The following is a 26,134-nucleotide window of genomic DNA, read 5'->3' on the forward strand; positions in this document are numbered from 1 at the left end:
AAGCAACTATAATATAGTATATATATATAGAGAGAGAGGGACAGCAACAAGAGCAACTAGAACACTACAACGTTATGGCCAGGCTATGCCACTACAACTCCATCAATGTGTGAACCTAATCATACTTCACATTATTTTTCTCTAATTCACATGCATGATTAGAAATGTATTATAATGTTCTTCATGTAGGGGTAAGATTGTCATTCCAAGTGTTGTTACATAATCATCACATTAAATACATATACAAATTTTTATCGAGGCTTCAGACTGTCAAAGGGCTTGACCGAAAAAGTGAAGTATGGTTTATACGTTTTAACTGAAACGAATATGACCATCTAGGCTAGTGATGAGTTGCACTATTACCGTGTTTGGTACAAAAAATAAAAATTACAAATACTGAAATGGATTTGAAGTATTTCAATTTTGTTCGAAACCACTGGATGAGAGGGAGAAAATTATTTTTTTTTCTTAAAATTGATCTTTCCCTTTAACATTGGACAAAGGATTTGGTGCATTATTTGTAGAATTAGTTTATGTAAGATTCACTTTATTGAGTTGGCCCTAGTTTTGTTTAGCTAGCTAGGTCGAGTCTTCTTCACTCAATTATCCATTGTTATTGAAAAAAAAATTTCAATCATTGAATAATTAATTAGAAAATGATTTTACTAACTTATTGATATTATAATAGAATTTGTCATCATTACCTAAAATACAAAATGATAAAGCCAATCACTTTAATAAGCTCTCTTTCAATTGTTTTATATTGAAAGACAAAGTTCTCTAAGCATCAATAATGAAGAATATATCAATAAAATATAATGAAATGTTTGTTTATAGGGTAGAGGCAAAGTATTGGTAATTACAATAAGAACGAAACCTAAGGTCGAGGCTAAACCACTTGTTAAAATCATGGGAAGAATAATAGAATGGAATAGAAGTGTAAATAATAATTCTCATTATCCAATTTAATTACGCGAGTAATTTATACAAACGAGGAGGAAAAACTAAATAAAAACATGGGTTACACACGTAATCCTCATGCAAATTAAGAATAAGCAAACAAATAAGTGAAAAGATGGATGAAGTCATGAAGATGCAAAAAATAGCTTCAAACCTAATCTTTTATGTGATTTGGTGGACGTCGGTGCTTTGTGGATGGTGGTTGAATTTCTATAGCGTCTCATATCTTGTCAAGGGTGGGTGTAATAGTATCAATATCATTGTCACACATAAATAAAAGAAATAAACTACAAAGATAGTATTTTTTTTTGTAGGAAAATCTCCGAGTATAGCTTAGGCCTAATATATCAAACAATAAAACCCAGAATAGAGGGGGGGGGGGATTTTTATTGTTAACAAGACACCTTGGGTAAGAACAGTTTCCTTCTCTAGTACATCTGCCACCATGTTAGCTTCACGATATACATGCCGAAAAATGATAGATTCAATTGAAGTCTTTAAGTGTATAATATCCGCTATGATTGGGAATACCTTTCAAGGAGTTTCATGTGAATGATGTTTCAGGATGCAAATGAGAGCTTAATTGTCAGTCTCTACTTCAATCTTGAGCAGTTTAAAATCAAGAGCTCACAATAACACTTGTCTTATTGCCAAAGCTTTGATGGTGAAAATGTCTTGAGCATCGATTCCCCGACCAAAACAAAATAGCATACAGCCTCAATGGTCCTTTGTAATTCCTCCATAACCTGTAGCTCTTTGATCTTTAAAAATGAATCCGTCACATTCAATTTGAAACAAAGAGGAGTTGGAGTTTTCCATTTAATTCGACTTCTATTAGCATTGGGTATCTTCACTTTCAACTATAGTCATATAGTCATGCGTGTCTTGGTAAGTTAGAGCACTTCTTCCCCCTTTTCTTAAGAAAAATTATATATTGAGAAAATACAAGGATGTCCTTAAGGCCTTATAAATACTCATGAAAGCCTACTTGAAAACAAAAATGATTTTTCATCTCATTTGTGAAATACATAAAATTCAAAACAGAAAGAAACTAAATGAATGAGAAAGATAACCATGGAAAGAGTTGATGGTCCCAAATGGGAGATAATTTTGTATTCTTGCAATCTTCATTGTGTTCTAGACTTCTAGTTTAAGTGCTTTCTAGTTCACCAAATCCTTGAAAATTGTAATATTGTTGGTTGAACCAAGGAATGACATTTCTCCTGAAGTTCGCTACCTGGCGAACCGGCGAACCGGCAAAATGCCATTGCAAGCAAGTCTGCAACCAGATTTCGCCAACCACTGTTTCTTTCTCTTTAGCTCTTTCTTCTTCTTCTTCTTTTCCTTTTCGGCAAAAATAGCAGTAACTGCTCATTCTGTTTTTTTCTGTTTCTATCTTTTTTTCTTTCTTTCTTCTTCTTCTTGTCCTTTCCGGCGAATCTAGTAGCGGCTGCTATTGCTTGTCTTCTACTTCAACTTCAATGATTTGGCAGCGACGAAGATAAAACTTAAAAGGGTTTGATGCAATAAAGTAAAAAAAAAAAATTCGAAATTTCGATTTCAATGCCTCTTTTATTTATTTCGCCCAGTGGCGAACTGGGCGAATTTCGCCGAAACGCCGAAATATAATTCCTTCGGTTGAAGTGAAGAAGTGGGTAGAATAATCACCTCAAACAAACAGATCCCAAGGGCCAGATGAGAAAATTTAAAAAAGTCAAAAGTGAAGAAGTTGAGAAGTTGATAAGTTGATAAGTAGGTCAGTGGTCCCCACAGTTTTCTTTTCTTGTTCTTCCTTGTCGAGTTATAGCCAGGAATGAAAGTGGCAGAGAATCTAGTACACAAACAAAACGTGGAGACGATCAGTTCCAGCGTGTAAAGATTGCCAGCTGGCAACCATTATTGAACCCTCTGAATCATCTTTGTCTTTCTGTTGACCTGATTAATGTGGGCTTGAGATTCCTCCTGCAACGGCGGCGTGGAAACCCATGTATCTTTTTTAATTTTCGGAAAAGAAGACGGAGGATTAATAGAAACCCGTTGTGGGGGCACGGGTAGTACACGTGGACCAATGGAATTTGCTGCTAGTTAAATATGTGGTCCCAGTGTCACTGGAATAGAGACAAGAGGAGAGAGAAGAGCCATTATTGGAAGGGCACGGGGGATTTTGTATAATGAAGTCGCCATGTCGGAAAATGCAAACTGGAATTGGCGGCAGGTCACATGGACAGCTGGCCCGCACCACATTGGCATTTGGCAGTTGGCACACCCTGACATGTCCAATGACCATATTGCCCTCATATGTCCACTTTTGATCAAATCCTGCTCCCCATCATCATATCAATGGACCGGGTTTGAGTTGGGTGAAGTAGTGTCGGTTAGTTATTAGACCAATTTGAAGTTGAGCCGTTAGAGAAAGTTGGTGTTTGGTACCTAACTCACCAATTCATTATTAGGTTTGGTTACTATAAATTTCATAAGACTCCAACACGAAACCAAATTATAATGGAGTAGTTGATTATTCTTTTTCATTCCCTTTTTGGGTAAAGGGACTGGTTGGTTTAGGGTGAACCAGTTGTTTGGTTTGATTGATTTAAATTCCATCCGTTTTATGTGTGAATACATATGGACAGTGTTGTCCCTTTGCTGGCATTAGACTTTTTCTTACCCATTGCCATAAAGTTGGACCAACACGTTTAGGACTTGTTAATATAAATACAAGTGTTGAATGAAAAGTATAATTTTAATGAATATTTTCTCACTTAATGAAATGTGGGGTCCATGCATAAAGCCTCTATCTTGGTAACCATATGTGGACGGTACTATTACTTCCACCGTCAGTGGCTTTATAGGCCCCGGAGATGTAAATGGAAGGTGGTAGAAGGGGTCAAGGATGGAGGTTTGAATCTAATAATTTGTTAGTCCTACAATTTTTACACAATAGGCTAAAACCACACTATTAGAAGTATATGTACGTGGATTTGAATTCTCTATGCATTGGTGTCGGTCGATAGATGCCCTACCGGTGCTACTTGAGTTGGTTCTTAATACCATAGATAATGAATCCAACGATGCTGCTATGATACACCTTGCATGGACAAGAGTGTGGACCATCACCCTTGACGAAGAGCACTCTGTGTTCTTCCGATTGCTTTACAACTACAAACTATATGGCGCGTATAAGTAAAAAATAATAAAATAATAAAAAAATTGAATTCTATCCCCGTTAGACATGGTGTTGACATGAATATAGAGAAAATGATATCTCACCCCTTACTCCTTGCAAAAGATGAAATTCCACATGCAGCTATTGCGCGCGTTTTTTACTTTCTTTCTTCTTATTCGCAAATTAGGAGTTTAGCAGGGGGATTGTCTTAAATCTAGTTTAAATATGGACTGTTTCATGGGTAAGGAAAACGAGCGACATGGAAAAGAGATTTCAATTTGAAAACCTTCTATAGAAAGAAACCAACCATTCATTCTGCTCAACACGGAATCTCTGAAATGCTCAACCCTTTCTGCCATTCCCGCCGCCTGCAACGTTTTTTCTTATTAAAACCCCACAGCACCCAGTCTCTCTCTTCTTAAATACCCTGTTTTTCAGCTTTTCTTTTACAGCCCAAGCTCGTTTGTTGAGCTGCTGACTCTCTCTCTCTCTCTCTCTCTCTCTCAGGTCTCATGGCCAAATGGAAGAACCACTCGCACAAGCTCGCGTACATCTCTGTTCCATCTCAGATTGGCAACTCTCTTGCTGTTTCCTCTCTTCAATCTCTGCTCCTTTCGCCACCAAAGAAGTCGTCAAAGAACAATGCAAGCAAGTTTTTCGGCAACTCAAGGAAACCAAGATTCTGGGTTTTCTGGGTCTTTTTCTTCTCTTTACTTGGAATGTTGAAGTTGAGCTTCAATCTCGACCCTTTACTTCCTTTCTGGTCGAACCTGTGTCCAATGGGTCGTCAGGCTCCGACTTTGACCCCAAAGGGCAACTCGGTTCTGCCATCGAGCTTTGGTTTCAGAGGGGCGAAACTTGGTGTAGATGGAGAAGAAACTAACGAAATGGAGTTCTGGAAGCAACCTGACGGTTTGGGTTATCGTCCCCGCTTGGATTTCAGTCAAGATTATCGACGTTATACCCAAGGGATTGTGAAGGATCGAACAAAGTACCTGATGGTTGTGGTTTCTGGTGGGTTGAACCAGCAGAGGAACCAAATCATCGATGCCGTTGTCATTGCTCGTATTCTTGGAGCTGCTTTGGTTGTTCCGGTCTTGCAAGTGAACGTGATCTGGGGAGATGAAAGGTAAAAACAGAGTGTCAGCAAGACTGGTTAATTGAACAGAAAGAGTCCGTTTTTTAAATGGAAAAGAAATTAAGAAAATGAAATCCTATCCAATTAAGTAAGCAAATGCTCTGATGGGTGTTCTTGATTGCAGCTTTTTGGATACATAACAGACTAATTAATTGAATCTTTTCTCGAATTTCTTTTTGGTGGATGCAGTGAATTTTCTGATATTTTTGATCTGGTTCATTTCAAAAGAGTTCTTGCTAATGATGTACGAATAGTTTCATCATTGCCGTCGACCCATCTGATGTCAAGGCCCGTGGAGGAGAAGCGGACCCCTCTTCATGTCTCTCCACGCTGGATTCGACAACGCTACCTCAGTCGGGTAAGAAATACACTAAGCCTCCATGAAGAATCCATTTGAACACTTGCTGTGTTTACTCGTTCTGGAAGAAACCAGTATCCAGGAATGATAAAGCTATGATTTTTCATCAGTAGCTCATTTTTTAACTTCACTTGGTTTAATATTTTGGAAGTGTGTATCTGTTCTTCTGTGAATCAGAAGCCATGAAAGCCTTGTACCCTTAAGTTTCCACATTCTGTGACTAGACCTTACTCAATCCAAGAATTAAACAAACTCTTACTGATCTCTAACTTAGAACTTTCTGATTGGAACGATTTTAAATGAATAAATCTTTTTTAGAAGTTGATTCCCAACTGGGTTAATGGATTCTATGACTTGCCTAACAAGTCACAGTGATGGGCATTTATAATGCGGCTTCTACATTGTCTCCTTGGGAATTCTCATTTTCATTATAGCCCTCTTTCCAACTGGTGATTATATTAATTAGCTTACAAGTTACTTAGTAATTTCTTTGCTCAAACAGTTATTTCAGTGCACGAATTTGGCAGAAAGATATGATTATTTTTTTTTCTGTACCAATTTGCAGCTAAGGAGGGATGGCGTTTTGCTTTTACGAGGTTTGGATTCTAGACTCTCAAAGGATCTTCCCTCTGATCTGCAGAAGCTCCGGTGCAAGGTATTTGCTGGTCTGATATTGGTTCTACTTCTTTCTGACCCCCCAAACAACAACCCCCCTCCGGCACCGCTTTTTTATTCTGGTTAGATTTTGACTCTTTAGTGGTGCATTCTCTTATTTGGTATTGTGTTGTGTTAGGTGGCATTTCATGCATTGAGGTTTGCCCCACCCATTTTAGATCTTGGTAACAAGCTAGCTGAGAGGATGCGGAGCAAAGGGCCATATCTTGCACTCCATCTACGCATGGAGAAAGATGTTTGGGTGAGAACTGGCTGTCTTCCTGGTTTGACAGATGAGTATGATGAGATAATTCGAAATGAGAGAAAGTTAAGGCCAGAGCTCCTTACTGCGAGATCAAACATGACTTACCATGATCGCAAGCTTGCAGGGCTCTGCCCTTTGAATGCACTGGAGGTTACCAGGTAGGATTTTAAACCCTATATTGCAGAATTTTAAAGTCATGTTGTTTCTTCTGTCCTGAAGGTCATCTTACTTTATGTTTAGGCTGCTTAAAGCACTTGGAGCCCCAAGAAATGCAAGGATATATTGGGCAGGAGGCCCTCCATTGGGTGGACCAGAAGCTTTGCTACCTTTGATTCGAGAATTTCCTCATTTCTACAACAAGAATGACCTTGCCTTGACTGGTGAATTGGAGCCATTAGCAAACAAAGCTTCCCTTCTGGCTGCTATTGATTATATAGTTTCTGAAAATAGTGATGTCTTCATGCCGTCTCATGGTGGGAATATGGGCCACGCCATTCAGGTATTACTAGTTTGGGGCCATCATGTTGGTGAAAGCACTTCTGCTAGTTATGTTGGAACTATGCATCCAACCCCACTAATTCTTACCTTCTCCTTGGGTAGAGTAGTGCAATACCTAGTGAAATCATTGAATTTTAGGAAAAATATCAATTTGCTAAATTAACTCAGCAATTCAATTCTGAGTTGAAAGGTCCTATCTTGTAGCCAGTTATATGTGGATAAATGCTTCTATTAGTGACACCAGACATGCTTCTGAAAGGCTATTCTAGGATTGGGAACCATTTCTGCAAATTAGCATCACTGAGAAATGAGGCCCTTCATTTTAATTAAAGAACATTCTAGGTTCTTACTTGAGTCTAACAGCGGTAAATATGTTGTTGAAACAGGGACACAGGGCCTATGCAGGGCACAAGAAGTATATAACCCCGAACAAAAGGCAGATGCTTCCATTTTTCTTGAATTCTTCTTTACCAGACTCTGAGTTCAATAGGATTATCAGAGACCTGCACCATGATTCACTGGGGCAACCGGAATTCAGGACAAGCAAGGCTGGAAGAGATGTAACAAAGTATCCTGTTCCTGAGTGTATGTGCAATGATGCTACCCCAGGATCTGTGGCTTGATTTGAATATGAAAGGCTTCCCATGGGATTGGAATTCAACAGCTTTCTTTATCGGAAAACTTGGCTCACCACCATTCTTGATTGAGTTGTACGTTTAGGGGCTTGATAGCCTCCATTCTCTGAGGCACCATAGCTGCTGCACGACGCATCTTCAGCAAGTACCAATCTTATACATGATTACATATTACCACCTATGCATGTGAAAAGGAACGAAAAACCATTTTTTTATTCTTTTTAGTATAGTTTCACCTAGGAGATTATTTGTTCCTGTTTCATTCTTTTTGAACTCACTGGTATCATGGTTGATCACTACTTGTACATATATGTATAAATGAGTATAAATTGATGTTATTCCATGTCTGCACATCTTGTAGCCACTGTTCTCTTCCTACTTCATCTAATGATAGGAAATTTGGTTTAGGTTTAGTGTTTGCTTATTAAGTGAATGAAATTGGGTTTTGAAAACTCACAAAGCAATGGACAAAGAGAGGCTTTTGATTGCATTTCCTGTGTCAACTTCTCTTTTTGATACGAGTAGTGATCAAGTAAACAAGACAGGTCCTGAAGTTGGCTCTAGCAAACTAACTAGCCCTGAAAATAAATTGAAAAGGGGTTCACTATATGAGATGGCAAATGGGATGCACCATGTTCTGTTGAACCTATGCTTTTCCCTTCTGCATTAAAAGAAAGAGGAGTTCTCTTACTTGCTCTTTCTTGCATTGGATAGAGCACAAGATGCATTGGAAGATATAGCTTGGAATATGTGATCCCTCTTGTGATCTCACACTTGTAGCATAGGAAAGATTAGTCTTCTATGTTATGAACCAAGTTGAGCAACTCACATATGTTTCAGAAGCTGCACCAGTCATATTGTGCATGCTGATGCCAGTTATTGTGGTTTGGATTCTCCTGAAACCAGAAGGAATTAGGGGAGATGGCTTAAGAGTATATCAAGGTAGTAGTCCCAGCCCTGTATCGTTTACAGCAATGAAAATGGGTTCATGAACACAATGATAATTAGTCGAAAGCAAACCTACAGTTCCCATTCTATACGAAGATGCTGTCATCCCTGTCAATCCAGAGGGTTTTAGCCTAATCAACTAATCCTCTGTGCATTAAAGGAATTGAAAGTGGCATGAGAAAAGGGTAATCCACAAGGTGCAGACTGGTAGCATGAGAAAGGGGCATCAGGAAGCAAAGAATTTCTACTCATTTATTCATCTTTCTTGTTAATTTATTGACATTGTAATCCAAAGACTGACCATGGGACTAATCAAGTCCGTGTAGTAGTCAGTGAAAAAGAAACCATCGGATCGACCAAGTTCAAGTAGTCTTAAATGGAGATGCTATAAGGAACTCCTTTTCCTGTGACTCCAGCCTCTGAGAATGGCTTCAATAGCTCGTAGGGTGTCATTCCTAGCATCAATTATCACTTCAAGCTTCTCTAATTTTCTACTAAACCTCTAAAATGCTGCCTTTATGACTGGATTCTCAGTCCAAGATGGTTCAATCTCTTTTCCGAGGTACTCCTCATCCCATGAATGGTTGGACAACATGTCTAATACTGCCATCACCTTAGCAGCCTGAAGTTGTGCAGGGAAACACTTTAATAGTTCACTCTCTGGTTTGGCCATGAATTTCTTGAATTCTTCCTCTGATGGCTCCTCGGTGGGCATGTTTGCCCTCGCGATGGACGGTCTATTCAGGAAATACCCGGCATAGTGGTATTGGCCAAAGTTGACAGCGGCATGGTGGCCAGAACCAACCCAGATAATTGTTGTCACCACTTGGATTAGATCATCTTGAGTTTAGAGAATGGGCCACCATGGCTCATCTTTCTTGTCTTCATGGCCCTTGGTTCTTACCTCATTCCACCATGCTATGAGTTCTTCCTCTGATTCAACGAGGCTGGCTTCTGGGTAGTAGTGTTTGACATACTCACTAACCCATTGCTTAAGAGCATCCCAGAGGATGAGACCATCATTGGCAAATGGGTAGTCTTCAATTGTCAATCTTACACCATGCTCTGCCATTGGGTCTTCAACTGCCATTCCTCTGACCATCAAAGGAAACAAAGAACTGATCAAAATATGCCTTTATTAGTGAATTAGGATAATCACTTCATCGGTCAATCTACCTTCTAATCAAATCTGCAGGCAAAGATTCCATATTAAACCTCCAATACTTGTCATCATGCACAGAGCTGAGCTCCATCGAATACTTTCCTGGAAAGAAGGAGCTCTCTATGATCCCACCTGCATTTATAAGGGATTCCCGACCAAAAGCATTGATCTCCATCGTGTAGCGGAAATGGGGAAACAACAGCCTGTAAATCGGGTGCATCTGGCTTAGCTGCCGATTTGCAGCGATTATATAAGGCTCAGTACAACAGTGTGTTCTTAACCTGCAAAAATTCCCATTGCATTAGAGTTCTTCCTGTTTGTCATGAAGTCCTAAGATAGATACATAAGCTTCTATCTTACCAGTGGACAACAAGTTGGTGAAAGCCAGCGTCATGGGCACAGACATGAGCTTTAGCAAATCTCCATAGCCAGTAGCTTGTGGCATCCCAATCACTAGTGAATACTTGCCTCCACATAGGCTTTATTCGTTATTGAACTTGCTGTGAACAAATGAATCACAGGCAAAGTTGACAGGGCCACTAGGCAAGCCTTCAAGAACAATAGTTTTGACATACATCTCCTTGCCAAGCTCGTTCTGCACCAGAACGGCCTCAACTTTCCCAAAACTCTCTGGAACCACTGTTGTGCTTTCATACTTTATTTCCTTATCCTTTCCACCAAGGCAATGAGCATAACCCTTGATGGTCTCCTTCTCTAACCCGGTCTCTGCAACATCAAATATTAGTTTTTATTGTTAAATTTCATTACCAATCCTCTTATGAGTGGTTGTGTTGGTGATGCACGGATGCACAACCATGAAGAATTACATAAACAAAACATATTGAAGGAATAGAAGTTTACAACAAAATTACTTACATCCACCCAAGAGAAATGGACGGTTAGAAGTGTTGTAAATTGAAATGGACGGTTGAGATCGAAATCTCAGTCAAGATTTGATCTCGATTCGACAGCATAGTGCTGCACATTCAATGCACAATACTAAAGCTCAACAGGAAAAAAAAAGATTTTACTATTTCTTGAAAACTTCACCACTCTCACACAAGTGCTATCATTTTCTTGCCTTGTGGCCCTTAGATTATCCCACATAAACTATTTATGGAAAACCCCAAAATCTTCGTCTCATACAATTAGAATTCTACCTGTGTACAATTAATTTACCCAAAATTTGTTCCAATTATAATTACAGTGAAACTCTAATTATATGGATTTGGAGAATAGTATACTTTACCCAAAACCATCTTAGTGTTTATTATTAATGGATCCGATATCAATTAGTCAAACGTGATAACATATGTACTACTCTCTCTCCACATTGTTGCTTTCTAGCAAAACAATGCACCATGGAAGATTTCATGGATGTTCAATATAAAATGATCAGAAACCAATGTATAAAGGAAAGATGCAAAATTAAGATCAACGGCACTATTGGATCCATGCTTGACAAACCTAGATTCAATAGAGAGAGAATAAGTGAGAACAGTTACGGTTTCTGTTGGGAAATTAACTTACGAGGATCAAGCTCTGAGCAAACGAGCTCCAACAAGAACGTTCTACCGAGTAGTTCGATGATGTCATCTTGGTTTTTATCAAAGAAACCTTTTGAGAAGTTAGCGCAGACCATTTGTTGCACTGTAACTATTACCTTAACTTTCACAGATTTCTCTGAGACTGTTCCAGCGATCGCTTTAATGTTGCTAGAGACGGCCCTGATCACAGAGCAGTTATTTTGTTTTTGATGGAGAGCAAACGCTAGCCATAAGGGACGCTTTGCACTAACATGACCATAGAAGAAGTTAAGACTTATGAAACAACGCAAGAGATCGAGTAGACGCAGGTTGAGGCTTCAACATGTTCATTCTCTCTTTGTCCTTCTGGATTGGCTTGGTAATCTTAGCAACTGACTTGAGCTTTATATAGGAAAAAAAGAGAAGATTGAGAAACTAGGCTTGTTCTTATGTATGAATTAATTAAATTCATGTGACTCATGTCCCTCTTGTCAAGTTTGGATAATTTCCCGTTGATTCCTGCCCATGAATCTGTTAATGGATGGCAATACCGTTCTTGTCTCGATTTTCAGGTTCAACTATAGGGAAATAGCTAGACTAGGTCGATCGTCAGTGCTCTATATCTGGGGAAACCTTCATGTTTACTAGGAAATGTTATTGAAAATAAATTTTCATTTGTCAACACATCACAATTTCTGAATAGCCTCAAAGCCTGCCCACAACTTGAAAATTATAGTTTGGGCATACTTGTTGAGGACCAAAATTTTGGTGTACAGTGTAAAACAATCATGAAGTTCAACGACCATAGCTGCTGTAATTTATTTGAAATTTTAGTGATACGTACCCAGTAGAAGTGATAAAATGTTTTGGAGCAGCAGACCAAATAACCTTCAGTTCTTCGAAAACATAGGAAGAATCTCATTGAGCATTCTATGGAAATACGGGAAAGGTTCCATACAAAAGCAATATCTCACAAGATGGGAAGAATTTTAATTACTGTTTTTTGAAATTAAAGAAAAAAAAGTGAGATATTAAGAGCAAACAAGGAAAGTGTAGAAATTAACAAAGAAAATTTTTTTCTTTTGAATTTCTTATACGGCACCTACTATTTTTATGGTGAAATTAGTGATCACTCATTATTATGCTATAAATTACATAACACATACTTAAAAATTATAAGTTTCATAGTTAAGTTAACGGTTAAATGGTAGGTAGAATTACCTAAGTGCCCTCACCTTTATTCAAGTCATTCAAAAATTAATATTCAAATTAGGTATGTGCCGTCATCCTTATTCCTTTTATATTATGCGTAGGGAAATTACAAAAATACCCCAATCTCTCTCTCTGTGCAAACTATCTTCTCAGTATTGAATCCCTTTTCATATTCAGATCTATCACTCTTTGTTCTTTCCCATCTTCTTTTGATCTGCCGGTTTCAAAACCCTAAAACAAAACAATTTAAGAACACGTCGATTGAGCTACAACCCAAGCCAAAAGAATCTATGACATTTCAATTGGGTTGAGTTTGTGATAAGGTGGAAATCAACAACCCCATTTTATTCTTTGTCACCACTTGCAGTCTCTCTTCTTTGATCCAAAGGATCTAATGTTCCCAAATAAAACAGATCAGATGTTGTTCCTTCACGAATCTGTGAGAGTTGTTCTCTGGTAGTTTCATCAATGCCCCAAGATTAATCTCATGATAAGCTCTAATCGTTGTAAGGAACTCCATTTTTTAGTGACTCCAGATTCTGAGAATGGCTTCAATAACTCATAGAGTATCACTTTCTTCACGACCTCTGTTCTTCAACTTCAAATCTTTATTCTTTGAATCGATAATCCCTTCAAGCTCCTTCAATTTCCCATTAAACCTCTCAAATGCTGACTTTATAATTGGATTCTTAGACCAAGCTGGTTCAGCCTCACCTCCAAAGTACTCCTCATCCATAGAGTGGTTAGACAACACATCCAATATTTACATTATCTTAGTAGCTTGAATTTCTGAAGGGAAACACTTCAATAATGCAAACTCTAGCTTGGCCATGAAAATTCTTGAATTCTTCCTTTGATGGTTCCTCTGTGGGCAATGTTTGACCTCACAATAGACGGCTGATTGGGGAAACACTTGGTGCAGTGTTATTGGCCAAAGTTGACAGTGGCATGGTGGCCGGAGGTGACTCAAATGATGGCTGTCTATTGTAAATATGTTTAAAACTTATTTTATATATATAAATATCTGTTTTAATTGTGTCTTTTATCCATGATTTTATTTAGTCACACATCGGGTTGAGAGGATCTGATTATATGGTTTATATATAGTAAGGGCCCATGTATTATTAATTTGTGCGACACGAACCGAGCTTGAATCCTGTTGTGACCCTGCCATGATTATATATTAATATTAATATATTTATATATCTATATGACTTGGGCCGTGGGTCGTGGGCTTTGATCTGGAGGGCTCATTTTGTCATGGGCCCTATTCTGAAAAGCCCGTGGGTCGTGGGCTTTGATCCAGAAGGCCCATTTTGTCATGGGCTCTATTCTGGAAAGCCCGCTGCTGGGTGATTATGTGGAGATGTCATTAGAGAGGCACTCTCCTGTAGGGAGGTCAGCTGGATAGGTACCTTCTTGAAGGGAGTTGAGCTAAAAGGTGACTTTACCCTTTCACTCACAGCCTTTGGAGCTCTATATAAACCCATTTCCGAGTTCATTCTAAGTATTGAATTACCTCCTCCTCTTTCTTTCTCTCTCTTCCTACTGTTGTTCTGTCAAGCAGTGAACATTACCTGATATACCTTAAGTAACCTTTCTGGGGTGCAATTTTAAAGGTTGGGTTGACTAATTTTGGGGTGAAAACATGTAGAACCCGTATTGCACAGATCGGGGTATCTAAATACCTTAAAGAAAGTACCTTTGGTACGTTTCAGTTCTCAAGTAGAATTGTAAGATCAAGTGTATTTGCAGATTCCTCAACAATGTTTTAACACTGTCAGCCTTGGATTGATTTGGTTTTGACCTTAATAGGCTAGTTCAAAAAAAAATTTCGTCCAAATAGTTTCAACAGTTCAATCCCAAAATTGACTTTCCTACATGAGGTTTCAGTTCTCAAGTAGAATTGTAAGATCAAGTGTATTTGCAGATTCCTCAACAATGTTTTAACACTGTCAGCCTTGGATTGATTTGGTTTTGACCTTAATAGGCTGGTTCAAAAAAAAATTTCGTCCAAATAGTTTCAACAGTTCAATCCCAAAATTGACTTTCCTACATGAGGGTATCGAATTTGTTGGGTTTTAGTAATTTAATTGAATTTAAGATATAGAGTATGGAAATCAAACCCTAACCCTAATTTTGTTTCCCTTAACAAATTACTAATTTCAAAATTTATACCTAGGAATAAATTGCTTGTGCTTAACACATATATTAATTTGGAACTTGTACCGGGATGGTGTGAACATAAAGGGATACTTTAGCTGGTCATTCTTAGACAACTTTCAATGGGATAAAGGCTACACACTCAAATTTGGCCTTTACTACATAGATTACAAAGATGGATTGAAGAGATACCCAAAGTGCTCAGCCATTTGGTTCAAGAAGTTTCTCAGGAAATAGATCGTTTGTTATTAATCAATCTGTTGAATTCTATCTAGCCAATTAATTAGTTGTTTGATGGGATTTGTGTGTTGTAAGTTTGTTTTTAAGGAGTTGTATGGTAATGTTTAGGTCTTATGTTTCTTGTTTCTTGTGTGTTTTTACATTTGTGAAAATAGCCCAACTTTGTAATCCTATTTGTTCATTTTCTTATGTAACTATATATGATTTTAGTACCTAGAAACAATGAAAACGCATCAAAATGGGAAAAAATTGATTATCATGAAGAGGAGACAAAGATGTTACATACAACACCTAATTAACCTATCTAAAAAATGGGCTTGAAGATGAGCTTAGATTCTCAGAACTCAAAAGCTTCACCGAGTTACCCTATGAGGTGGGCTAAACACAGATAGAACAAAATGGTATTACATGCATGGTTTACCTAAAATGGCCAGGACCACCACGAAATGAAACACCAAAGTTTCCACTATTCTGGTACAGAAATTATAAAACCCCCCATGAATACACCCAAATATCACTCCAATTAATCTCTCTTTTTAGTTGAGCTTTGCTTTGATTTCTATCTTTTAAGTAATCACTCATTGTTTCCACTAATCAATTATGGGCTTATATATGAAATGATCATAGCCTTGCCAATCACACCCAAAGATCACGCCAATTAATCTATTTGACCTCCGAGTTGTCAAGCATTGGATACTACTATCACTCAAGTTGATACACATAGCTCCCAAGACAGTTGGTGATTCAATCAAGGGCTCAGTGTTAAGTTGATATTGATGAGACACTACACTCCAGTTGGGAGCGGGGAATGATGGTACACAGTACTCGAGGCAGGCTTTGGGCTAATGAGAAACTTATGGGTTATGCATGTGCATTTAATAAGACTCAGTGCATTCAATGTTGAATTAAATGCTGAGGTTTGACATCTGGATGAGGATGCGCCAAATCTTTAGCCAGCATTGTTTCTGTCGAAAAGTCATGTTGCGTGATTCTTGACTTTTCAGCTGGCATCTCCTCCGAGAAGCACCAAGACCGAGATTCATCAGTTGAATTATTTTGGACCAAGCTTGAGCCCCTGGTTTGGTTCAAGTGGTCTGATCCGGCTCAAGGATTTGAACTTTAATGACCATAACAGCTATAAATACATAAATGTATTAATGAAGCCATACATTGAGTGACCACATTGTACTTCACATTGAAACAATGGATATAGTTTAAATATTAGTTTTCTCTACATTCAAGTAGAATTTAAATTCAGACATTTCTTCATTTTTCAAGTCTTGAAAAGTGAACATTTAGCTTATATAGTTCCTATATTATTATTATTATTATTATTATTATTATTATTATTATTTGATAGGATTCCAACTATCCATTTCAATTCTACTAAAAAATTATCTTTCTTAATATAATACATATTAATTTCTTCATTCCATTGTTTTAACACATCCATTGTTTGCACTTTGTATTTCTACTAGTATAAAAATAATATAAGGTTTGGGAAGAAGGGAGGGTAAAGTTGGAGAGAAAAAGAAAGAGAGAGGGACTGAGGGAATGACTGCAGAAGGAAAGGAGTGATAGGTTTCGAATAGACCAGAATATAAAAGAAGAGAGAGAAAAACGAATAATAATAATAAAATAATCTAATGGGAAAATCCTAAACTTTTTGATTTACAAAAGAAAACAAAAGCGTGGATTAGAAGAGAGATTTGCTGGGGGAGAGAGTGAAAGGTTAAAAAGAAAATACATAGACGAGGGAAATTGAGAGATTCCTACACCAATATGATAGGTATGGTTTGATAATTAGATACTGTTGGGTATGGTATCAATTTTGAATACTGAAAATTAAAACCATACTGTATCGAATTTACATGTATAGTACAGTTTCAATATTTGCAAAAACAATTCAGTACAATTTCGCATTAAATTGGTGGAAAAAAACGGTTTAAACACAATATCTAATGTGGTCAACTTTGGTACAAACGAACCCATGCCACTTTTGTTATTAGTTCATTAGGACATTAATGAAATTGTGATCAAACAATCAATAGAATTTGACATTAATAGAGATAAAGCAAGTAAATTTAAGAACATGAGTGAAGGACGAAACGAAAGACTGAAATAGGGAATTAATGATAGGGTAAAGGTGAAGTGTTTTAATTGTAAAATTATATTTATATCCATTAATATGGTACGATATCATTTCGGTATGGTTTTGGTACATACCAATGGTATGAGTACCTGAAACTGGTACCAAACCGTAGGTTTCAATACGAATTGTACTGAATTTTAAACGATGAGGTTTTAGACAGCGCAGTTTAGTACGGTTAATTGGTTTCGATATGTAATTGACACCCTCTGTACCATCATTCCTCTTTTTTGTATTGCTTCCTTTTTTTGAATCATTCTTCTTTTTGTATAGTTTTCTCTTTTGTATCATTCTCTTTTTGTATCGTTCTCTTTTGATGTTTGTTTCCCACCAGCATCTGCTTTAATGAGTTCGGCCAGATCAGTGGGAACAGAATGAACATCAAAAACCAACTCCTGACAAGTGATCTTGAATTTCGTCTACCAGCCCACGAGAATCCCATGATAGTTCAACCACGAAGAGATTTTCAAATGGGGGAAAACAATCAATTTTTGGATGAGAGCATGAGATGTCACACTAGGTAAAATGGACTTTGATCCGTAATTTTACCATTTGTTTTATGGATTATTAAGTCTGATTTCTCAGAAAGCAGTCAATTTCTCCTCTCTTCTTTCTCTCTTTTCGGTTTCACTAACACTCTCTCATCTGATTCATCCGAATAAATGATAGAGGGAGTTAAAGAAAAATAGAGTTAAAATAATGGCAGTTCAAGGCTCTCTGGTGTTGGTGTTGGTGTTGAGCTTTACTGTGTTAGCGAACTGGTATGCTAACGTAGCAAGTGTCTTTCCAAGTGATATCAGTCGGAGCAGCTTCCCAGAAGGCTTCATTTTCGGTACAGCATCTGCTGCTTACCAGGTATTTTCAGTAGGCTTCATGACTATTGTGCTCGAAGAATTGAATTCTCTCTTCTGCTCATGGAAGCTAGACACCTGAGTGTTCTTATTTCTTGCTTGTGCATTTTGAAGTATGAAGGTGCTGCATTTATAGATGGGAAAGGCCCAAGTATATGGGATTTTTTCACACACAAATATCCAGGTCTTTCTCTTCTTCTCTCCCACCCAACTACCCAAGTCCAGTGTACTTCACTACTAATATATTTCTGGTGATAGATAAAATTACGGATCTAAGCAATGGAGATGTGGCTGTTGATTCTTATCATCGTTACAAGGTATGACTAATTACATGCAAGTATGATGTTGTCCTGGTGTGATGTAATGGGCAGCTTTTCTGATATTGAATTTAACAGGAAGATGTGAGTTTGCTGAAGCAACTAGGAATGGACGCTTATAGATTCTCCATCTCCTGGCCCAGATTATTACCTAGTATGTAAACCATCATTTTTTTTCTTCTTTTAATTTCTATTCTTTTTTATTTTATGTTGTGATTCAAATTCTTTTTTATCAGATTTTGAAGATGGATCTCCACCAACATATTTTGGTGGACGATCCAAATAACCCAATTTAAAAGCTCTATATGATGGAAACAGAAGATTTATGCAATAAAATTCTATATATGTACCCTATACTATGAGAAATCATACTGTGAAATTTAGGATTTTAATTTATCCTGAGATTTTGGGTGAAGATTGTGATAATGCCATCTAGATTGGTTGAAAAATCTCTATTATTTTCTTCTTCTATTAACTTATAGACATAATATATCAGTGTAAAATTTTGGTGTATTTCATTTTGTTTCTATTACTATTTCTAATTTGTTAGTATATTATTGGTGTTCGTTCTAGCATTTCTTTGTTACCTACTTCTGTCAAATTAATGATTTTAAAATTTGACTCAGAGGGATCTACTTCTGTCAAATTAATGATTTTAAAATTTGACTCAGAGGGAAAGCTTACTGGAGGTGTAAACAATGATGGGATCAGCTATTATAATAACCTAATCAATGAGCTTTTATCCAATGGTTAGCTCTCTCTCTCTCTGTCTGTTTCTCTCTCTCTGGCTTTCCAAACGTTCTCTCTCATCCTGTGCAGGCATCCAGCCCTTTGTGACTATCTATCACTGGGATTTCCCCCAAGCACTTGACAACGAATATGGTGGTTTCTTAAGCCCTCATGTCATGTAAGTAATCAAACCCCGAGCCAATATACCTGGGCACAGAGAGAAAACATCAAATGCCCTAAAGATGGTATCATACAATGACTTTGATAATACTTGGTCTCAAAGTATGGAGCCAAATCTGATGGAAAAATTGGATTTTGTGATTTCTTATACAGAGAAGACTATAGGGACTTTGCAGATCTTTGCTTTAAAGAATTTGGTGATCGTGTGAAGTATTGGATCACCTTCAATGAGCCATTTGTCTACAGTGTTTTTGGATGCGGTTTGGGGGATGCCCCTGTAGATTTATGGGTAAGGGCGCAGGTGATTTCAAAAAAGCTATACAATTGTCATTCACAAAAATCAGGTAGATCAAATAAATTTTTGGGAAGAATCCCAATTCTTCCACACAAAAAAAGCTCTTTAAATGGGTTAGTACAGGTTGATATTCCTGGGAATTCTGGGACTGAACCCTATGAGGTGGCTCACAATATGCTTTTATCTCATGCTTCTACGGTAGAGTTGTACAGGAAAAAATACCAGGTGAGTGAGATCTGCATTTAGTTCAAATTCTAGAACTAAGCAAAGGAGCGATTGCCACCAGATTCCTACAAATGATCCTTGATATATAGTTGCATCAAAATTGGCCAAAATTTTCAATAAATTTTTTGGGTGTCTACTTTATTTGTTTCTAAACCATACTGGATATGTGAGAGCAGAAGTCTCAAAAGGGAAAGATTGGAATGACGCATATATCAAATTGGAATATACCCTTTTCCCAGAGCCAATCTGACATTGATGCTGCCCATCGAGCTCTCGATTTCACACTTGGATGGTAAGCAGCTTTTCTGTTTTTTTCTTCCTGCAGATACTAAAATATGTTCCTTTCCTAAGACATCTCTTGCAGACTATATACAAAAAGGTTTCACATGTTTACTAGTTGATCTATGTATATCTTTATCAACCATGAGATTAATTTGTTTGAATAGGTTTATGAGGCCATTGATCTATGGTGATTATCCGGTTATCATGCGAGATCTTGTTGGTGATCGCCTACCAAAGTTCTCAAAGAAGCAGTCTCGCATGGTGAAAGGATCATTGGACTTCCTTGGACTCAACTACTACACCACAAATTATGCAGCTGATGTCACCAGAAGAGCTTTGGTAACATAAGCTGCATAACTGATTCTCGTGTTAACAGTACATGTAGGTTAAATCAATTCCCCTTGAGAAGTTCAATCACAACCTACTTGGTATGGTAATCATCTTCTTGCTAACAACAATCTCCTCCTTCTATTCGAACAGTTTCAAGGAACGGGACATTCATTGGTGCAGCGGTATGAATTCAACTCAGTCTTTGCATTTCATGTTAATCTTGTTAAGTTTGGGTGTCTTATATTCTATGGGTCTATATAATTAAAGTTTGGCTATTATTATAATTGGAACGATTTTTAGTTCAATTACTTGTACAGGGTAGACTTATAATTATATGAAGATTAGGGTTTTGGATCTTCTGATAAAATAGTCTCTACGGGATAATTTATAAAAATATAATAATATAAGACAAGCAACAAAAATAGCACTTTGTGAAGGTATGAGAATGGTGAGGTTTTCAGGAAATAATGAATTATCTTTTTCTCTTCTATAGACGCAAGTAATCTTGCCGAATAATCACGTTAAGTTCCTTATAGTTTTTATGAATGTGTTTTGTTTATATATCCTTCTTCATAGTTGTGTATCTAACCCCTACAAATCTCACCATCATAAAGTAAAACTTTATATTTTGTAGACTGGTTCAGCTTCATTCTACGTGTATCCAAGGGGACTTTGGGATATTCTGATCTACATAAAGAAGAAGTACGAAAATCCAGTTATTTTCGTCACTGAAAATGGTAAGTGATCCGATTGGGAGTAATTAACTATGTTTAACACCCATAACATTTATTATGTCATATAGTATGAACATGAAATTGATGGGTGTTGGTTTTTCATTGCAGGGTATGGTGAGTTGAACAACTTCAACCAATCCTTGAAAGAAGCTTTGAAAGATTACAAGAGAGTAGATTTCTATCGTCAACATCTTTGGCATCTTCGAAGAGCTATTGGGTAAGCATTCTCTTTGAACTCAACCTAGCCTCGCTTAGGTTGGCTGGTATCATGATGAGAATAGAGATGTCAATGGTTCGTCCAAATTTTGTTTCAGTTCGGTTTCAAGTTGCTGCTGTTTGGATTAACAGTTTGAGTTCAGATTGAATCAGTTTGAGACCATTATCAAACCATTTCAGGCTGTTCCAAAATAGAATTCTGTTAAAACCTTAGTTCTTACCTTTCATGCTTAAAGCCCAACCTCTTTAACCTCTTTAAATACTAAAATAAGCCAACCTTTTTAACCTATATTTCAAAATTCTATTAAAAGAACACATGAGATATATCGCATGCAGAATTTTTTTTATTAAGAATAAAAAAATTAAAAAACAAAAAAAAACAAAAACAAAAACACAGCTGTAGATTATAATGGGTTGGTTTCTTAATGGTTTGTTAGGTCAACAGAGTTTAGATTAGCCCAAAACCGATAGCTTTTTAATCCTCAATGTGTATCCCATCCAATTAGCCTGATCTGATTCTGATCTTAATAATATGGTTCAATTTGGTTTCAATGGTTTGGTTTTTTTTTAGGATCAAATGGTTTCAATAGTTTGATTACAAAATTGACATCCCTACATGAGGTGATGAGGGTCTCAAATTTGTTGGGTTTCAGTAATTTAGTTGAATTTAAGATATAAAGTGTGGAAATCAAACCCTAACCCATAATTTTGTTCCCTTTGACAAATTATTGATTTTAAAATTTGTAACTAAGAATAGATTGTTTGTGCTTAACACATATTAATTTGGAATTTGTACAGGGATGGTGTGAACATAAAGGGATACTTTGGCTGGTCATTCTTGGACAACTTTCAATGGGATAAAGGCTACACACTCAGATTTGGCCTTTACTACGTAGATTACATAGATGGACTGAAGAGATACCCAAAGAGCTCAGCCATTTGGTTCAAGAAGTTCCTCATGAAATAGATTTGTTATTAATTAATCCGTTGCTTGATGAGATTTGTGTGTTGAAAATTATTTTCTAAGATGTTGTATGGCAATGTTGAAAGTTGCTTGATGGGATTTGTGTGTTGAAAGTTAGCTTCTAAGATGTTGTATGGCAATGTTTCATGTTTCTTCTTTCTTGTTCCTTGTGTGTTTTGCATTTATGAAAATAGCCCAAAACATTATGTGTAATCCGATTTTTTTTTTCCTGTGTAAATATATATGATTTTACTACCGCATAGAATGCATGGAAACAGGAAAATTTGTTTCTTATCCAAAAACACAAAGGGAAACAAAAATGTTACCATACAATTCGTAATTAATCTATTTAAAAATCTGGGCTTGAATATGAGCTCGGATTATCGAAACTCAAAAGCTTCACCGAATTGCAAAATAGTGTGGGCACCATACCCCAAACAAATGCCCATCTAGAAAATTGGGCTAAAAACGAAATGATACACCAAAGTTTCCACTATTCTGGTAACGAAATTATAAAAACCCCCATGAATACACCTTAAATATAGAGTTTTAAGACACAGTAAAATATAGAGAAACCTTGGATAGAAGATAATGTATATAATAGGTCCACACTGCTTCAATGGCATCTGGGCTTCGTGGTACAAAAAATAAGGCTTTTGGGAACTAGAATGGAGGAAGCTTCTCCTCTACTAACCGATTCTGATAACCTACTCAGTAACTGACTTCTGGAATGGATCGAAGCTCTATATTGATTACAGAGAAGATCATGGGTAGTTTCACTTTCATGTAAGTATAGACTCTTCAAAAGAAGAGTTGGGCTCCTTTTACCTCTTTTGAGAGTAGAAAATTATGTTCTTTTTATATATTTTCATCAAATATTTAGAAGGGATCGAGGGTTCATTTTTAGCTCATTTTGTTAAAGCTTAGAGATAGACTTCCCCCTCTTACATCATATATAGAGGGGTATATATGAGGGCACAATCCTCCATCCATAGAGGTAGAGGATCTAAGCTCCTAAAGAACATCGTGAGAAATCATGTTCCCAAGTGATTGAGTTCATTTTTTCCGTCTTGGTGATTTTTTTTCATTATTTTTCATCCCTTCTACTAATTTAAAACCATAAAAGTGCACTTTGTTCGGTTAGACGATCAAATTGTAAATGTATTTACTAATGGCTTAACATCACAAGCTTTCTTCAAGCATAGAGACAAACTCTTGCACCTGCCAATACAGAGTTTGAGGGGGGATGAAAGACCATAACGGATCTGTTATGGTTTGAATTGAAAAAAACAAAGTAACGACGAGCAGAAATAAAAAAAAGACACCCACAAGGAAGAACAACAAAAAGAACACAGCAAACAAAAACAACAAATAAATTTTTTTTTCCGAAAAAAAAGGCAACCCCAAGCCCACGCTCGAACAAAAACGTGGTACAAAGGAAAACGAGCGAGCGAACAAACCCGGGGGGGACCCCAAGATCCCGTGATTAAGGAGCCCCATGCAAAGTGTCAAGGCACCCCCAATGTAAGTTTAGTTTTTTGGGCTGTGGCCCCATTTAGTAAAAATAGAAATGTGTTTCCAATTTGTATGCCGTAGTGAATTGGTTGCACTAGGAGAAGTAGTTTGCCATAAAAATCAAATACGAGAGTGGTAGTTGCATGTTATTAAACATAAGTCATGACAACTCCACGCTCTTTTAAATATGAGCATTAGTAATATATATATGCCCTCAATGGAAGAAAGAAAGTAAAATAATTTAAAAATTAAACGGGTTAGAATAAAAAATGATCAAGGATAAATCTATATAATGGCTAGATATCTAAGTAATCAAATTTCCGCTCCAAATTCATATGGGCACAAATTTTTTTAGTCATATCAACTCTTTCCGTATGGTTACGTGATAGTTTTCTATTTGTCTTATCCAAAAGAGTTTTTGTATTAAGAAAAACCCAGATTAAATTTGTGGAAGATAACCAACTATGAACCATCCATGCATAATGACCTAAAGAAAACAACCACGGATATGTATATCATGCATTAAATAACAACGTGTGACATATACCAACTTAAAAAAGTAGGTTGGTTGTCTTCCATACCAAACCCAAAAAACAAAGGGAAAACAACCCCCCCCCCAAAAAAAAAAAAATTGGGGGAAAAAAAAGGGGGAAAAAACCAAAAAAAAAAAAAAAAACAAAAAATCCATAGAGGATCCTTGTACACGTTGGATTTTAGGGTTAGTTTCGGATAAAAAGTATTTTCTCTCTTTGTCATATGTTGCACAAATTTAGGTTTAATATCAAGTTAGTGATTAAGTTGATCGGATTGAATCAACTAGGTGGACGAGGGGTTTGACCCCATGTCTCTAGGGGGGAAAAGTATGACATAAGATCCAAAGAATTCAGCCCATAATGGAAAATGACTCGTGAGAATGGACTTATTGGACTCCTGAAGATATTGTCCATGGAAAGAAACCGCAATCCACTGGATAAGCTAGAAAAGATGGATCCCTACAAGGGAAAGTCGATACAAATTGTGAAACAAGATATCAAGCCATAACTAACCCCAATAAAGACTCCAATGTGCTTGGATCAGACGAGTCATGAAATTTGTGGAAGATCTAATGACTAGGTTTAAACAAGTTCAACGATAAATACCAAAAACTAATTCTAGTCAAGCCAATTGACTATTCACTCCAATATTAGTGATTTAATTTCTTATGCTCTACAACTTCTCAATTCAGGATCAGTAATCCCCACTCATTGGGAAATTTGTGTCGCTTCTATTTGTTGACTTGATCTTTAAAAGCAACTTCTTAATCCTTGAGGTCAGCTCATTCTCACCTTTTTATGTTTGTAAACAAGTCCAAATCAGACTCAATATAGACATGATGAAAGGCTTTCACATTTGATTTTTACGGATGATTTAATTCTTTTTGGATTGAGCCACTCATTCAAAACAATTACTTTTTATAGACTCATACAGGAGTATTGCTCTTATATATTCGGGACAACAACTAAATATTGACAAAATAAGAGCTCACTATAGTGCAAGTATTCCAGCCTCTTTAAAAGGAGATTTAACATCTTGTTTCAATACTAAACTTACATTAGAGCTGGATATCTATTTGGGAATTTTCTTGGTTCATGGAAAGATGAAAAATAAGTATTGTGCCACTTTACTTCAACTACTGAACACTAAGTTACAGGGATGGAAACCAAGCTTCAAAGTGCAGGAGGGAAGTCGGTATTCATTCAATCTACGGTAGTAGCTCTACCATGTCATGTTTCAAGCTTCCTGCAACAGTGATACAAGACATGGAAAAGCAAGTCAAACACTTTTACTGGTCACATGGTGAACAAATTATGGTACATACCATTTGCTAGGAGTTGTTATGTCAATCCAAAAGAAATGGGGGACTTAATTTCAAGAAAATCCTTTTGGGGTCGTTTCATGAAGGCATAATACTTCCCAACCACCTCTTTTCTAGAAGCAAAGGAGATCACTGATGCTTCTTGGGGCTGGAAATCCATTTTAAAAACAAAACCTTGATCAAAGAGGGTCTCTTCATGCAGGTAGGGAATGGATCTCACATTCACCTTTGGTTACATCCAGAGGCGGACCTACATTGGAACCGGAGGGGAGCCATCTCCCCAATTTTTTGAAAATTTTGTAATTTTTTTAGTTATTTTCTCTTCCCACATGTGAAATATCATTATTTAACTCCCCTTTCAATATTGAGAATAATTTTTAAAGGTAAAATAATGGCTATAAATGTATTGCTGATTAAAAACTAACTCTTCAATAGGGGTGTATACAGATCAGATTTGGATAGTGGTAATACCATATCTGCAACCTATTATATTCGAACGAATTTGGATAATAACCTATCGGTTTTCGAATAGATTTAGTTGGATTCGGATGATAATCAGATAATTATTTT

General features: G+C 36.9%; 1 protein-coding gene and 2 pseudogenes across 1 annotated transcript; 2 read left to right on the forward strand and 1 right to left on the reverse strand.

The window, feature by feature from the left end:
* Positions 1–4,356: 4,356 nt before the first annotated feature.
* LOC149001471 (O-fucosyltransferase 20-like) lies at positions 4,357–8,232 on the forward strand. The gene is made up of 6 exons (XM_089137722.1): positions 4,357–5,252; positions 5,451–5,619; positions 6,185–6,274; positions 6,413–6,696; positions 6,779–7,037; positions 7,423–8,232. Exons 1-6 carry the CDS (start codon positions 4,636–4,638, stop codon positions 7,657–7,659), a joined length of 1,656 nt encoding a protein of 551 aa, XP_088993848.1. The 5' UTR covers positions 4,357–4,635; the 3' UTR covers positions 7,660–8,232.
* A 759-nt stretch (positions 8,233–8,991) lies between these two features.
* LOC149001472 (linoleate 13S-lipoxygenase 2-1, chloroplastic-like) lies at positions 8,992–11,652 on the reverse strand (annotated as a pseudogene).
* A 6,118-nt stretch (positions 11,653–17,770) lies between these two features.
* Positions 17,771–22,197, forward strand: LOC149001473 (beta-glucosidase 12-like; annotated as a pseudogene).
* Positions 22,198–26,134: the final 3,937 nt, after the last annotated feature.

This window comes from Hakea prostrata, chromosome 10 (assembly GCF_041222555.1).
Source record: "Hakea prostrata isolate BN-2017 chromosome 10, UWA_Hpros_2, whole genome shotgun sequence".
NCBI classification, from domain to species: Eukaryota; Viridiplantae; Streptophyta; class Magnoliopsida; order Proteales; family Proteaceae; genus Hakea; species Hakea prostrata.

Coding starts and splice junctions, on each gene's coding strand:
- LOC149001471 (XM_089137722.1), top strand. CDS start 4,636: ATGGCCAAATGGAAGAACCACTCGCACAAGCTCGCGTACATCTCTGTT. Junction 6,275..6,412: donor TGCAGAAGCTCCGGTGCAAG/GTATTTGCTGGT, acceptor GTGTTGTGTTAG/GTGGCATTTCATGCATTGAG. Junction 7,038..7,422: donor ATATGGGCCACGCCATTCAG/GTATTACTAGTT, acceptor TTGTTGAAACAG/GGACACAGGGCCTATGCAGG.